The sequence below is a fragment of the Neoarius graeffei genome, chromosome 10 (assembly GCF_027579695.1).
Source record: "Neoarius graeffei isolate fNeoGra1 chromosome 10, fNeoGra1.pri, whole genome shotgun sequence".
Lineage (NCBI taxonomy): Eukaryota > Metazoa > Chordata > Actinopteri > Siluriformes > Ariidae > Neoarius > Neoarius graeffei.
Window position 1 is genome coordinate 62406238 of NC_083578.1, and position 15079 is coordinate 62421316.

Sequence of the window (15079 nt, forward strand, 5' to 3'; positions counted from 1 at the left end):
ATGATTAACAAAATGTGATCTACGAAAATACTTAAAGCGGGTAGAAAGTGGAACAAAAAGATTTTCTGACACAGGTTAAACATTATCAGTTCATTTGTTTACAAACATTAGAATTACTTCCTCATTTACGTAAGCACCGACATCGATATATTTATATAAAATATATTTTGTACTAAATATAAGTCGGGGGGGGCACGGTGGTGTAGTGGTTAGCGCTGTCGCCTCACAGCAAGAAGGTCCGGGTTCGAGCCCCGTGGCCAGTGAGGGCCTTTCTGTGTGGAGTTTGCATGTTCTCCCCGTGTCCGCGTGGGTTTCCTCCGGGTGCTCCGGTTTCCCCCACAGTCCAAAGACATGCAGGTTAGGTTAACTGGTGACTCTAAATTGACCGTAGGTGTGAATGTGAGTGTGAATGGTTGTCTGTGTCTATGTGTCAGCCCTGTGATGACCTGGCGACTTGTCCAGGGTGTACCCCGCCTTTCACCCGTAGTCAGCTGGGATAGGCTCCAGCTTGCCTGCGACCCTGTAGAACAGGATAAAGTGGCTACAGATAATGAGATGAGATGAGATAAGTCTAGGGAAAACAAATTTGAAATAAAAACTATGTTCTGTTAACTTAATACCACATACCGATGATTTAAAAAAAAAAAATCATCTGGGTGTTGATAATTGTGGGATGGTGTCGATAACTGTGGACAAAGGTGTCAATAATTGTGGAAGTGTCACATGATCTGATACGCTAAGTAATCAGGAATCAACTCATTTTTTTCCAATGGAAGTTTGAGTCATTATTCATGCACAAATTTACGTATCGAAAGTCTTTTCTACTTTTGCAATGGCCAAAAGATCGTTAAGGTGTCGATAATTGTAGCCGCAGCTCGACTAAGTAAGTAAAAAAGCAATCAACATGTTCAGTTTCACAGATCCGTTCTTGGAATGGAAAGATTTGTAAAGGTCAAGTTTTTGACTTACAAGGAGATTAAAGCCATATTTCATTTTTTGAAGACAGGCTATAAACTCCTCTATGGAGGGAAAGTTTTCGCCTGCACAGGAAATAAAAGCAAAGAATTAATAAATTCCTATGTAACACTAAAATTGTGCATATTTTGCTGAAATGAAAAATCACTTAGCCAACACTGGTGTTGCTTACCATATATTATTGTGCTTGTCCCTTTCTTTTTCTTTTTCTTCTTTCCATTGTTTTGTGCTAAAGCTGCTCCAACTTTGCTAATAAAGAACTCCATGTCAGCCATAACATGATTAAAGATTTCCTGGAGGGAATAGACATTTAAATAGATGTATAGGTTAAAAAAAATCATATGACCATGCATACATTTTAGAAACTTGATTTCAGGTGAGTGCCAGCACAGTGGTGTAGTGGTTAGCACTATCGCTTCACAGCAAGAAGGTTTTGGGTTCGAGCCCAGTGGCCAGTGAGGGCCTTTCTGTGCGGAGTTTGCATGTTCTCCCCATGTCCGCGTGGGTTTCCTCCGGGTGCTCCGGTTTCCCCCACAGTCCAAAGACATGCAGGTTAGGTTAACTGGTGACTCTAAATTGACCGTAGGTGTGAATGTGAGTGTGAATGGTTGTCTGTGTCTATGTGTCAGCCCTGTGATGACCTGGCAACTTGTGCAGGGTGTACCCCGCCTTTCGCCCGTAGTCAGCTGGGATAGGCTCCAGCTTGCCTGCGACCCTGCACAGGATAAACAGCTACAGATAATGGATGGATGGATGGATTTCAGATGAGAAGAAGGCAGAATTGATTGAAGACAAACGAACCACAGTCGTGTCGATATCTCGGTGGGAGGGAGAAGGCTGCTCATTTATGTGGTTTTGTTGTTCCCGCATGTCTGGATAGCTCTCCTCTCTGGGTAGAAACATTGGAGGCTGGTGATCATCTGGAAACAGTTTTATACATAATACAGAATTAAATTATGAATTAAATCTAAATAAATTAAAAAGAGAGTGAGAATTGAAAAAAAAAGTGAGAGTAAAAAAACTTTTAGAGTGGAGCCCCATACTTAAGAGAATACATCAACCTGATTTTTGATGGCTTGACCATACGACAACTGTACGTCTGAAAGTGCACCACCACAGGATACTCGATTGTAAGTGCAAGGCAACATATATCAGCACTTGACCACTGGACAACGAAATTTGTATCTTTATTTTCCTAAGATAAATGGATTTTATCCAGCGCTTATTTTTATTCTGCTTTTTAAAAAAATAACGTAGGATTATTTATTAACATATTTTATGGAAAATATTCACAACACTTTCATATAAAACTAGTTAAAACAGTTTTACTGGTCCACTAGCTTGTTGGACAGTTGACAGTTTTTGTCATGTAAGGGCGATAGATGGATATAAGTGCAAGAAGAGTTTTATTGAAAGCATGCTAGCAAACAGATCCAAAATGGAAACAAAGGCAGAGTCGAAAAACAGGCAGTGGTCAAGCGAGGCACAGACAGGATATCAGAGGTAATATAAATACTCACAGTCCAAAAACACCAGCAGGGTAAAAACCAGAAAAGCAATAGAAAATACAAGGTTTGGTAATGTCAGATGCAGGGTACAGAGTGTATACTTCATAAGGTCTGTGTATTACCGAGAGTCCTTATATGTATGTGCTGTGATTGCACTCTAATCAGAAACAGGTGCATGGTAATTAGTCCTAATGGTGTGCACGTGCTGCAGTCTTCAGCACCCCAACACACATGGACATGATGGATGTAACCAGACAACTGTTTCACATATCAAGTTTGATATTCGATTGCAGCTATATAGTAATGATGTAAAGTGAAAGCGCTGATTCACTGCTGTCCACCAGGCACCCAGCGGAGTCACACCATAATAAATGTTGTGGTGTTGTTTCTGGCGCATGGCATACGGTATCAAAAAAAGGCATAAATATGTATTTGTAACTCATTATTGGTATCTTTGTCACAAGACAGTGCAGCAATTTATTGACATGAAACACACGACACTACACAATTTGATGGTTCATATGCTATAATATTATTGAGGTCAATTTTCAGCCCTTGCAAACTCATACACTCATCAGGAACGCTGCGAAATTGAGTCCTGCCAGAGCTGATAGCTGACGAGACGCGTAGCACCTAGTTGGCTATAAGCCACGTATGATGAGATTGGGTGGAATAACTGTTTTATTCTATCCACATGCACTGGATTTTGAGAAACAGAGCATTTTTATTTTTATTTTGCAAATTCGATAAATAAAAACTTTATACAAAACTTCCGACAAAATCATTTCTGCTTAGAATGTAAACAAACCGGCGAAATGACAGGAGCAATTTGTGAAAAATGCTATCATAATAATTCTTGAAAAATAAAAAAAGATATGTTCTTACTATCAGATACTTTTATTCCATATTTTGTTGCTGTTTTTGTATTTTGGGGGTTTTGTTTTCGAGTCAAGTTTTTATTTCGTCCTCGGTTGGTTCAGCAAAATGCTCCGCCATTTTGTTTTTCTCTACTCACGGTATATGAGCTGATAGTCTAGTAGTAGAGTAGCCAAATCAGAGCGCACAATTGCTCACATCCAGTGAATGTGGATAGAATATATATATATATATATATATATATATATATATATATATATATATATATATATATATATATACATATATATCTCCACTGAAGAAAAGAAATGCTGAAGAAATAAAGAAATAATTAAAGAAATGCTGTAGACCAAAAATGGCTTAAAAAATAAAGAAATGTTTCAACATTTAAACAAATACTATAAACAGCAGTAAGCCATAATAAATGAAACAAAGTCAATATTTGGTGTGAGACGACCCTTTGCTTTAAAAAAAAATTAGTAGTCTGAGGTACAGTGAGTGCAGTTTGATAAGGAAATGAGCTGTAGGTTTTACTGAGCATCTTACAGAACCAGCCACAGTTCTTCTGGACACTTTGACTGTCACACTCGCTTCTTAATTTTGCGCCAAAACCCAGCAGCCTTCATTAGGTTTTCTTTTTTAATCTGAAAAGTGCTCTCTTATGTAACATGCTGCTCAGATACAAAAAAAAGTTTTCTGTAACATTTAATATTGTGCTGGAAAACGAATGTCTCATCTCATCTCATTATCTGTAGCCGCTTTATCCTGTTCTACAGGGTCGCAGGCAAGCTGGAGCCTATCCCAGCTGACTATGGGCGAAAGGCGGGGTACACCCTGGACATGCAAACTCCACACAGAAAGGCCCTCGCTGGCCACGGGGCTCAAACCCAGGACCTTCTTGCTGTGAGGCGACAGCGCTAACCACTACACCACCGTGCCGCCCGAAAACGAATGTTTGGACTCTAAACTGTTTTTGTACTGACTCGATAGTGTAGAAGTCATAAAATAGACATCTATAACAAAGTTTGTATGAAAAAAAGTATTCCCAAGACTTTTGTACAGTACTGTATGTGTGTGTGTGTGTATATATATATATATATATATATATATATATATATATAATAGGCAAATCAGAGAGGCTTAAATGAATATTATTCAGTGTCTAATGTGTAAACATTTCCATGGTAACTTTCACAGGCAGACACGTCACATAATCTAAGATTCAAAATTAATAATAAATTATAAACAATACATTTTCTTCACGGGCGGCACGGTGGTGTAGTGGTTAGCGCTGTCGCCTCACAGCAAGAAGGTCCGGGTTCGAGCCCCGTGGCCGATGAAGGCCTTTCTGTGTGGCGTTTGCATGTTCTCCCCGTGTCCGCGTGGGTTTCCTCCGGGTGCTCCAGTTTCCCCCACAGTCCAAAGACATGCAGGTTAGGTTAACTGGTGACTCTAAATTGACCGTAGGTGTGAATGTGAATGGTTGTCTGTGTCTATGTGTCAGCCCTGTGATGACCTGGCGACTTGTCCAGGGTGTACCCCGCCTTTCGCCCGTAGTCAGCTGGGATAGGCTCCAGCTTGCCTGCGACCCTGTAGAAGGATAAAGCGGCTACAGATAATGAGATGAGACATGTTCTTCACATGGTGAAGCTTTCTGTAAGGAGTTTATTTCACATTTATGGGCGGAGTCTCTAGGGTCAGCACTTTGTAACAGTCTGAGGTAAAGCTGTTTCAAGGAATGACTACAGGACACAGGACTTTGCATTTTCCAGTTATTCAGTAGACAAGCTGCATGTTTTGTCTTATTAACGTCAAAAGCGAAAAAAAAAGGATGGTGATGGAACCACTGTTTATAGCTGTCATCACCTAAGTAATAACAGAAGCTAACTTTGTTCATGGATGTTCCATGATATTTAATGTAACTTTAAACATATTTTAAAAACTGTTACTGGCACGTGCCGTTATAGGAAAATAAGCATTGATGCCCTGTTGCTGCTGATTATTGACTGTTGATTATTTTTACATAAGAGCATGCCTATCATGTTTTATTTCTTACTTAATGTAATCTGAATATAAAAACCCCAGTTTCTTTCACCACAAAATCTTACAGTACGACTGCTCAGAAATGGACAATTCTGTTCATTTGCTGAAAAGCAGAATATTTGAAATGAACCTGCAATAAGATTTATGACTACAGATAAGAGACTGAACTACAGGTTAAATTTTCAATCTGTCCACCCAAGAGACCCCATAATGGTACTATGTAGAACCTTACAACATCCATTTTCAGACAGATTTTCAAGTAGCTCCGCTTTAGGACCCACAGAACTGCTATCTATCCAAGAACCCTTGAAGAACATTTTCAAATAAACATGGTTTGATGAGATATATGGAGGGTATGCATTGTCAAACTTTCTACATTAAAAGCAAGAGCACTTTTCAGTCAGGTATTTTTATTCTCAAAGTGATTCAATTTCACTTTCCTTCTTTCTGTATAGAACTGAAAAATGAGGTTTCTAAGTTTTTGCCACACTTAGGCAGTCTTCTTACCATAGTCTTGGTAGCTGGACTGAGGAGGAGAAAACACGGGTGGAGGGGATGCAGAGTGCACTGGAGAGGGGCCAGGTCTGCGGAAACCCCCTGAATAACCTTGACTTATTATGTTCTCCAGATTACTCCTGCAGAAGAAGTAACATATCACTACATGTTTTGTTTGCAGGCGTTTTGTTTCACTGCATACTCATATGCATATACAATTTTTAAATGATATAGTAACACATCTACAATGCATTTTACAACTTCAATTCCAAAAAAGTTGGGATGCTGTGTAAAATGTAAATAAAAACAGACCGTGATGATTTGCAAATCATCAAAACCCTATATTTCATTGAAAATAGTCAAACAGACAACAGATCAAATGTTGAAACTGAGAAATTTTATTGTGTTTTGAAAAACATGCTCATTTTGAATTTGATGTCAGCAACACATTTCAGAAAAGTTGGGACAGAGGCAACAAAAGACTGAAAAAGTTGTGTAATGATATATAAAAACCCAACAACTAATTTGGTTAATTGGCAACAGGTCAGTAATAAAATTGAGTATAAAAAGAGCATCCCAGAGAGGCGGAGTCTCTCAGAAGTAAAGATGGGGAGGGGTTCACCGCTCTGTGAAAGACTGAGTGGGCAAACAGTGCAACAATTTAATAATAACATTCCTCTATGTAAAATTGCAAAGAATTAGGGGATCAAATCATCTATGGTACATAATATCATTAAAACATTCAGAGAATCTGGAGAAATCTCTGTATGCAAGAGACAAGGCTGAAAACTGACATTGGATGCGTGTGATCTTCAGGCCCTCAGGTGACACTACATTAAAATCAGACACATGTCTGTCGTGGAAATCACTGTATGGGCTCAGGAACACTTCAGAAAACCATCATCTGTGAAAACAGTTCATTACTGCATCCACAAATGCAAGTTAAAACCAGATATAAGCAACATCCAGAAACGCCGCCACTTCTCTGGGCCCAAGCTATTTTACGATGGACTGAGGCGAAGTGGAAAAATTGTCCCGAGGTCTGACGAATCAAAATTAGACATTCTTTTTAGAGGAATTCTTTTATGGTGTCCTCTAGAAATTAAAAAATAATAATAATGGACACCACGTCCTCCAGGCTAAAGAGGAGAGCGACCATCTGGCTTCTTATCAGTGCACAGTTCAAAATTCAGCATCTGTGATGGTATGAGGGGGCATTAGTGCACATGACATGGGTAGCTTGTACATCTGGGAGGGCATCATTAATGCTGAATGATATATACACGTTTCAGAGCAATATGCTGCCTTCCAGACAAAATCTTTTTCAGGAAAGGCCTTCCTTCTTTCAGCAAGACCATGCCAAACCGCTTTCTGCACATATTAAAACTGCATGGCTCTGTAGTAAAAGAGTCCGGACGCTAAACTGGCCTGCCTGCAGTCCAGACCTCTCTGCCATTTAAAACTTTTGGCAGATTATGAAGTGCAAAATAGAACAAAAGAGACCCCAAACTGTTGAGCAACCGAAATTGTTTTTCAAAATGATTTTCAAATTATCGCATTTTGCTTTTATTTACAGTTTACACAGCGTCCCAGCCTTTTTGAAATTGGGGTTGTATTAATGTTATTATGTATGTTGTTCTTGGGGCAGGAGTAACACCTTAACTGTTTGATGTAATTCTCAAATGCAGACACACTTTCCCAGGAGCACTTTTCAGATAACAGCCTACCTGATGTCAAATGGTGGTTCACTTGGAGGTAACCCTGGCCCTTCATCCCTGTTCTGGATCACTTTGTCCAAATCAGCTTTCACCTCTTCTGCCTGTAATTTAGCAGTGCACACAACTGTGTATGAGTGCAACAAAATCCCTTCACCATTAGAGCAATATAGCACTGAGCGTATATACTTTTCCATCTTCTACCCCTCTATCCTAAAAACAAAACACTTACTTCTAGTCAAGCATTGGCTAACCAAGTACAATGCAACTAACTGGTTAAAACTTGCAGTGTTTTATTCTTTACTAACTGTCATCATAATATATAAACCTCAGCCTCTTTGGCCACAAAATTTCATCTTCTGTGATTGCTGCTCATCCTCAGGCCTGTTATCCGTCTCAGTTTCTGATTATAGCGTCACTGTTTGATTGGTGGCTTGACCGTTTCTCAACCCAGCTGTGGCATTAAGGTGTTTAAAATCCTCAGTAATGCTGCTCCACCTCATACACTCATACCAGAATGACACACTACTACAATGCCATAGCGGTGTCACCACTATGAGATCCTGAGAAGGATCTGCTCACACAAATAATGTCTGGTTAGCCGTGGTCCTTTGGCCGTCCTTTCCCATTGATGAGTAGAGTGGGGATAATGGGCTGAATGGGCCAAAATGCCTTGATATGGCAGGTTAGTAGTACCTAATAAACTGGCCAAATGTACAATCCAACCCTGACTTTTCAAAACACAAATCTTCAAAGAGGTCATGAGAAAAACAAAAAACAACAATGCTTATTGATTTTCACAGTGAGCATAAACAATAGTGAGATTAAAGTCCTAACCCCAGTTTCCTCACACTGGAACAAGAAAACTTTTGGAGCCCTCCGGCTGTTGTCCTGGGTTATGACCATCAAGAGGGAGTCGTAAGTGCAGCTGTCCAGGATTGCTTTCGTCTGTGAGATGCTGCCAAGAGGAAATGAGTCCAGGACCTCCTGCAGAGTCAGCAAGTTCAAGAGGTTTAGGTGGGGAAAATGAAGATTTACATAGAAGAGAGAAATATTTGTAAGAAACGGTGTAAGTAGAGCACATTAAATACTGTGCCTTACCCTTATGATATTCCTAAAATTGAAATAAAGCTTGTGTTATAAGGTGACCCCTGACCTTTGTTTCGACATCACACAGCTGTAAGTGGCCATGCTGCACCTTCAGGATCATATCCTGACCCCAGACTTTCCCTCGGCTCTCCAGACTCTTCAACTTGGCCAAGCAGTCATCAGCGCTGCTCAACTCCCTCCCATTTAACTCACACGTAAACACGTGCTGAGGAATGAATTGTAAATTAATTAATAACAAGTCACGTAAATTACAAGTGAGCCTACCATTTCAGTGTCTCATCTCATCTCATTATCTCTAGCCGCTTTATCCTTCTACAGGGTCGCAGGCAAGCTGGAGCCTATCCCAGCTGACTACGGGCGAAAGGCGGGGTACACCCTGGACAAGTCGCCAGGTCATCACAGGGCTGACACATAGACACAGACAACCATTCACACCTACGGTCAATTTAGAGTCACCAGTTAACCTAACCTGCATGTCTTTGGACTGTGGGGGAAACCGGAGCACCCGGAGGAAACCCACACGGACACGGGGAGAACATGCAAACTCCGCACAGAAAGGCCCTCGCCGGCCCTGGGGCTCGAACCCAGGACCTTCTTGCTGTGAGGCGACAGCGCTAACCACTACACCACCGTGCCGCCCTCCATTTCAGTGTAAAGTGTAATATTTTTATATTTTAGGATGGTAATTGTGCTGTGTTGTCTGGGAAGTGTGTTTTGAAAATATCATGTGACCAAACCCCAAGAAAAATTCATAAAACATGTAAATATATGGTGAATGAAATGATTCTGATTCTACAGAAAAGTTTAATTTCTTTTTAATGATAATTATGAAATATAAACTCTTTATAATTTACAGCAAGTACACATTGAAGGAGAGAGTAAACTCACAGCCAAATGACACACCTAAGGGGCTTTGAGTTAATAAATACCACTTCCGTGTGTGTGTGTTATATATCAATCTATGTGTGCTTTTTTTTTAAAACTGTGCTGTTTCCTGTTGAGGTGATCAATGGCCCATGTTGCACATGGTTATGTGCATTCCTCTATTATTTAAATAATATTGGCTGGCTATTTTTTGTGGTCTATCAGATATATTCCATTCAGCTAGCATGATATTGAACAAGTCAAAGACGAGTTCAATATCATGTTAGCTGAATGGAATATATCTGATAGACCATGAAAAATAGCCAGCCAATATTATTATTATTATTATACATACACACTCTCTTCATATCAGCATTCTCGAAGGCCAATGCTAGCTTACCCGCGAGTCAGCGCAGCAGTGAAGTAACCTTCCAGCCGGTGTAGCGTTCATCAGTAGTGTTAGCAAATTTTAATAAAGCAGTTAAGCCAGTACTATCGAGAGCAAGTAGCACAGGCTAACGACTGAGAAACTAAGATTTCTGTCTCCAGACTCTTCTTCCACGCACACTCGCCACAGTATTTTTCCATTCATACTTAAGTATTTATTTCCCTGTGTAATTTACTTAGTTACTTTTAAAATCAACATTGACAACTACACACAATGGAGCGACCTGGCAGCCTGCCGCTAATCCCTTGCAAAATCCTTTGCCTTGTTGGTGTCTGGCTAAGTTTTGGCTGAGCTCAAGTCCCAGCTCTAATAATAACAACGGTTCACCACTGCTTGTAAATATGCGTGAAGAATATCTAATGAAGTTTTGGTAGCCTTTCAGGTGTTCAGCATGTCTTTCTCTTTCCCGGTGAACAAAGAAATGCTTCTGTGCATGCGCAGCAGAAAACTCTCTCATTGGATATTTGCATCAGCTCCGATGTGTGACATCATGTCTTAATAACCATGCAATGTCGTAAACCATATTCAACACTCATTCTCCATTGGGTAGAGTGATGTAATACATGTAGGATAAGCGATATGCTAATAATATTGCATGCTATCGAACCAAATGAATGGAACCCGCTAGAAGGGAATAAAATACATGTTTTTATTCCACGGAAAAAGTGTCCTGTATGTATAATAATATATTTGATTACATTACATGAAAAGTATTACACCAAAATTTTCATGAGCAGAACATAGACCAATATAGCAAAATTCTCAGATATACAGTTTCAAACTATGACCCTTTTTTCGTATGCCTACATTTTTCAATTCAAATTCAAGTTTATATTAATGTGCTCGTTCTAATGTTATCATTTCTGTAGAAATAAGTCATTTACAGGAAACATTTATCCAATGAGTCTACAGTTTTCTAGGTGTATTTTTTAAAATTACTACTACTGTAATTTAACTTAGTAACTTAAATTGCGGCGGCACGGTGGTGTAGTGGTTAGCGCTGTCGCCTCACAGCAAGAAGGTCCTGGGTTCGAGCCCCGTGGCCGGCGAGGGCCTTTCTGTGCGGAGTTTGCATGTTCTCCCCGTGTCCGCGTGGGTTTCCTCCGGGTGCTCCGGTTTCCCCCGGGTGCTCCGGTTTCCCCACAGTCCAAAGACATGCAGGTTAGGTTAACTGGTGACTCTAAATTGACCGTAGGTGTGAGTGTGAGTGTGAATGGTTGTCTGTGTCTATGTGTCAGCCCTGTGATGACCTGGTGACTTGTCCAGGGTGTACCCCGCCTTTCACCCGTAGTCAGCTGGGATAGGCTCCAGCTTGCCTGCGACCCTGTAGAAGGATAAAGCGGCTAGAGATAATGAGATGAATGAGATGAGAACTTAAATTGCTACTACTATTATATTAATGTGGGCGGCACGGTGGTGTAGTGGTTAGCACTGTCGGCTCACAGCAAGAAGGTTCCGGGTTCAAGCCCCATGGCCGGCGAGGGCCTTTCTGTGCGGAGTTTGCATGTTCTCCCTGTGTCTGCGTGGGTTTCCTCCGGGTGCTCCGGTTTCCTCCACAGTCCAAAGACATGCAGGTTAGGTTAACTGGTGACTCTAAATTGACCATAGTGTGAATGTGAGTGTGAATGGTTGTGTCTCTATGTGTCACCCCTGCGATGATTTGGCAACTTGTCCAGGGTGTACCCTGCCTCTTGCCCATAGTCAGCTGGGATGGGTTCCAGCTTACCTGCGACCCTGTAGAACAGGATAAGTGGCTACAGATAATGGATGGATGGATTATACTAATGTATAGTATACTAAAAACTAAGTATCCTATTTAAACATAATTTGCTTAATTTAAAAAAAAACACCTAGAAAATGTTCTGTCCAGCACTCCACACAGGTTTATCTCTCTGGGGGATTTCTTATAGGATCTATGTAAAGCGCTACAACAGAAGAACAGAAAAAAAAGGTACAAGAGAAAAAGACCCAAATAGATCTTCTTTAGACAGCCTGAACCCTTAGCCTTCCAACGTATAGTTTGACTGACTGATTGTAGCCTTTAACAGCTCTGAGCTTGGATTGTATTCTGCCTTATCTGTACATCTGATTTTATAAAAGTGCCTGCCAAATTACAACATTATAAATATACACTATCAGATATACTATTCCGGTGGCCAGTAATTTCAGAAGGTTGCACCCAGCTAGTACGTAAGGAATAAGGCATGATGAGGCATGCTGAGTAAAGTTCTCATCAACGAGGTGGTGTGATTCATGACGGCCGAGTACCACCCTGAGATTTATTACTTTCTTATAACAGTATGTCCCAAACTGGTTGTCTCTTTTATACCACAGCAATTTGAAAATTCCCAGTGAATTTGTTTATTAAAGAATGGCATGTCATTTGAAACCATCGGCAACTTCCTGTTGTATGTTAGCAAGAAAGCACAAAGTCCTTTGTCCTGATGACTGTCTCGTGTTGGACTGTTACAAAGCACAGACACTGGAGACTCCTTGCATAAACGTTTCCTGTAAATGAGTTACTTCTACAGAAACTGATAACATTAGAACAAGCACGTTAATATAAACTTGAATTGAAACTTTAACAGTGCTGTAGTGTATATATAATGGTTCAATACCGTATGTTTTCAACAGGTTCTAAAGTCCGGCTGAAACATTCTAAAACTATGTCGTCACATTGCTCACACAACATTCCAAGTCAGACAAAAAATAATGTTTTGTTCCTAGAGTTATACCAATACTGTCTGAACGGCTACAAACATTGTATAAAAGTGTTCAGAACATCTACAAAACTGGATCTTTGAACCATAACATTCTGAAAATGTTTGATGGGTTTCTCCTTACCTCTACTCTGTACTGAAAGGCATCTGCTTGTCTGTTTATGTTCTCCAAATATTCCTTCCTTTGCACTTTGTTGTAACAGAAAACATGGAATTACAGACAGAAGTCTCACAGTATTTTTTTTATTTTTTTTTGAAAGGGGCTTAAAAAGGCCTGAGGCTGTTACTCACTATAGATGGATTTTGCATTGGGTCGAGACATATCAGACCTCAGAGAGGATGCCTCTGATGAGAAACCTCTACAATATAAACACAACACAATCTGTATATCTGGATTGCACATCATATGATAGTTTAGGACATAATAGAGTACTAGATTCCATCAACCTAAAATATTTTAAAAACTTACTAAAATCTTGTGCTCTGTATAATTCTCACTAATATTTTACAGGTTTTGCCAATTCTGTTCTCATGTAGTATTTGTAATATTTCATTTAATAATGCTGTTTTTTGGACCATATACCTCAGATAATAATCCATTACATTAAAAGGGGCTTGACTTTAAAAATGGAAAATGTTCAATCTCAATAGTTTTTTTTTTTTTTTGCTGTTGACAGTATGGCCTGACACAGAAAAAGAAACTAGACAAATGAATTCCCACGTTTTCATTTTTCCCAACGACTGCAATGCATGTGATTGCCAAATAAAACTGAATATTTTGATCCTAATCAATTTAAAGCCTTCTCAATTTAATAGAAACCAGCCCAAGCTTAACTGTAACTAATAACCAAACATAAAATGATAAATATGCAAAATATTCATAAACATGAGAATAGCTGATAAATTCACATGTATTTTGAGGTAGATTTTTGAACAACTATTAAACAAAAAGTAAAATAAAAACTGAACATAATTTGCAGGAATCTAAAACCATCTGTTTTCCAGCTTGTTGGGGTTAAAAATAAGCTTCAGCTGAGTGAATACCTTGTGGTTAGGGAGTTGCTGTTCATGAACATTCTTCCTTTTTGATTTCATACACCTACTTTACAAAAAACAAAAACAATTAAAAAAAAAAAACACCTGGAAGTCTGAGCAACAAGTTAATGTCATGTCACTTTGTACCGTAGTTATCCTGACTATAACTAGGGTTTGAAGTGACATTGTCAAATACATAAAAGTGTGTATATACACACACACACACACACACACACACACAAAGGACATAAAAACCTTCAGTAGGGACCCAAAAGTAGGTCTTATATGAGAAACCAACCAGTACAAACTTTTATAGTTTAAAATATTGGACTTATAAAGTTCTGACTTTTTGAAAACAATTTTATAAAATCATATGCCAATTGTTTACACGTCACTGAATAGACATGTGATTTTACACCAAATTATTGTCAATCACAAGTTTATGGCTCAATCTTAAAATCTCAGAATTTTCACACAAACTTAGAATTTATTTAAACTGTTTCCAGAATACAAAGATAGTTTAATAGTTCTAACAATTTGTCTGCATATACAGTAGTTGGCTTACTTTAAAAAAGTGACAGTCTGGTCAAAACAAATGTTAACTGTTGTGGAACCTTTTCAGTCTAAAACACATTTTCTCAGTAGTCCTCACATTATTGCTGGAATCATTTATTTATAGTAGCATAGTATGATCTCATTCCAGAGAACGGAAAATTCCATTAGCTTTATATAAAAGTGATGTAATATTTCTTGATACTATGGGATGCAGACTACATGTCCAAGCTGCTTCATCGTTACCACACTTTTCATTCGTCAATTACATGAACAAACTTTATTTATAATAAGTATCAATAGTCTAACAATTTAATCACTGTTCAAGACTAAAATTCCTAGTTTATCATCAAATCTTTAGAAAGATTACATATATCCAACAAATGTACATTTACCTGAGCAAATCTGTATAGCTCCAACGTCAATGTTCCATTATTAATCCCAGTAAACCACCATGTGTATACCCACACCAGAAAAATGCACAAATTTGCCGAATGTTCCTGTTTAGCAAAAGCCCTGGTGCAAAGTCCAGCTGCACCTATCCAATTAGACAGGAAGTGTGCTCAGGTAGGTTTTGAGTCACTGATGAGCTAACTAGAGTGGAAAATCTAATTTTAATATCCTCAGTCCAAAGGTTGGGAACAACTTTTTTTCCTGCCAAGCTGTTTGAAAGAACAGACGCATCAAGAACAGCTAGAACTTCACCCTCCTGGATAAGGAGCCAGTAATAGCATTTAT

At 39.2% G+C, this 15079-nt stretch overlaps 1 protein-coding gene across 1 annotated transcript in view; it reads right to left on the minus strand.

The window, feature by feature from the left end:
• eps8l3b (EPS8-like 3b) overlaps positions 1 to 15022 on the minus strand; it is a 36893-nt gene extending 21871 nt beyond the window's left edge. The window contains exons 1-11 of the mRNA XM_060930843.1: positions 14737 to 15022; positions 13799 to 13853; positions 13046 to 13113; positions 12879 to 12943; positions 8769 to 8927; positions 8450 to 8599; positions 7625 to 7716; positions 5910 to 6037; positions 1777 to 1895; positions 1148 to 1268; positions 970 to 1040 (exon numbers count right to left, since the gene is read on the minus strand). Coding sequence (XP_060786826.1) covers positions 970 to 1040; positions 1148 to 1268; positions 1777 to 1895; positions 5910 to 6037; positions 7625 to 7716; positions 8450 to 8599; positions 8769 to 8927; positions 12879 to 12943; positions 13046 to 13113; positions 13799 to 13830 — 1005 coding nt within the window. The 5' untranslated portion in view covers positions 13831 to 13853; positions 14737 to 15022. The remainder of the gene's footprint in view (positions 1 to 969; positions 1041 to 1147; positions 1269 to 1776; positions 1896 to 5909; positions 6038 to 7624; positions 7717 to 8449; positions 8600 to 8768; positions 8928 to 12878; positions 12944 to 13045; positions 13114 to 13798; positions 13854 to 14736) is intronic.
• Positions 15023 to 15079: the final 57 nt, after the last annotated feature.